Raw genomic sequence first — 582 nt, 5'->3', positions numbered from 1 at the left:
TCAACAGCTGCAGAAACCTGAACTTTTCCTGATTTCAGGGATTTAGTGGTTCGAGTTGTTCACGTCTTTAACCTTTAAATCAGGAAACTCTTCAAGCAGAAACACGGTGAGAACAGAACATCTAGAATACTTACATCTAGGAGCGTGTGGAGATGCTGGTCCTGGAAAACACTGTGGAGGAAGTCTAGATCTTTCTCACTGCAGTCTGTCAGAGCATGGATCTCCTCTAGACTGTCCAACACCTGAGAAACAGCACCTGCAGGGTCAAAGGTCACAGAGTCACCTGGGTTCTTCAGAGGAGCTCCACATTTTCTCCAACCTTAAACCTGCAGGTGAGCTGGAGGCTGTTGGTGACGGTGGAGCACAGACTGCAGAAAAATCATCAAATGAACTAAAATGTTGTTTTATTCCCCTGAACTTCAGGAACCTGATTGACTAAATGGACTAAATAAACTCTGGGACTAAATAAACTCTGAGACTAAATAAACTCTGAGACATGAACTAAATAAACTCTGGGACTAAATAAACTCTGGGACTAAATAAACTCTGGGACTAAATAAACTCTGGGACTAAATAAACTCT

At 42.3% G+C, this 582-nt stretch overlaps 1 protein-coding gene across 1 annotated transcript in view; it reads right to left on the bottom strand.

The window, feature by feature from the left end:
- Window positions 1-134: 134 nt before the first annotated feature.
- Window positions 135-582, bottom strand: part of LOC107080974 (peripheral plasma membrane protein CASK-like) — a gene marked incomplete at its 3' end in the record, with an annotated part of 9,225 nt that continues 8,777 nt past the window's right edge. The window contains exon 5 of the mRNA XM_015369185.1: window positions 135-256. Coding sequence (XP_015224671.1) covers window positions 135-256 — 122 coding nt within the window. The remainder of the gene's footprint in view (window positions 257-582) is intronic.

The sequence above is a fragment of the Cyprinodon variegatus genome, unplaced genomic scaffold (genome assembly GCF_000732505.1).
Source record: "Cyprinodon variegatus isolate N-32 unplaced genomic scaffold, C_variegatus-1.0 Scaffold2597, whole genome shotgun sequence".
Classification (NCBI taxonomy): domain Eukaryota; kingdom Metazoa; phylum Chordata; class Actinopteri; order Cyprinodontiformes; family Cyprinodontidae; genus Cyprinodon; species Cyprinodon variegatus.
This window is presented reverse-complemented; position numbering and strand designations above follow the sequence as displayed.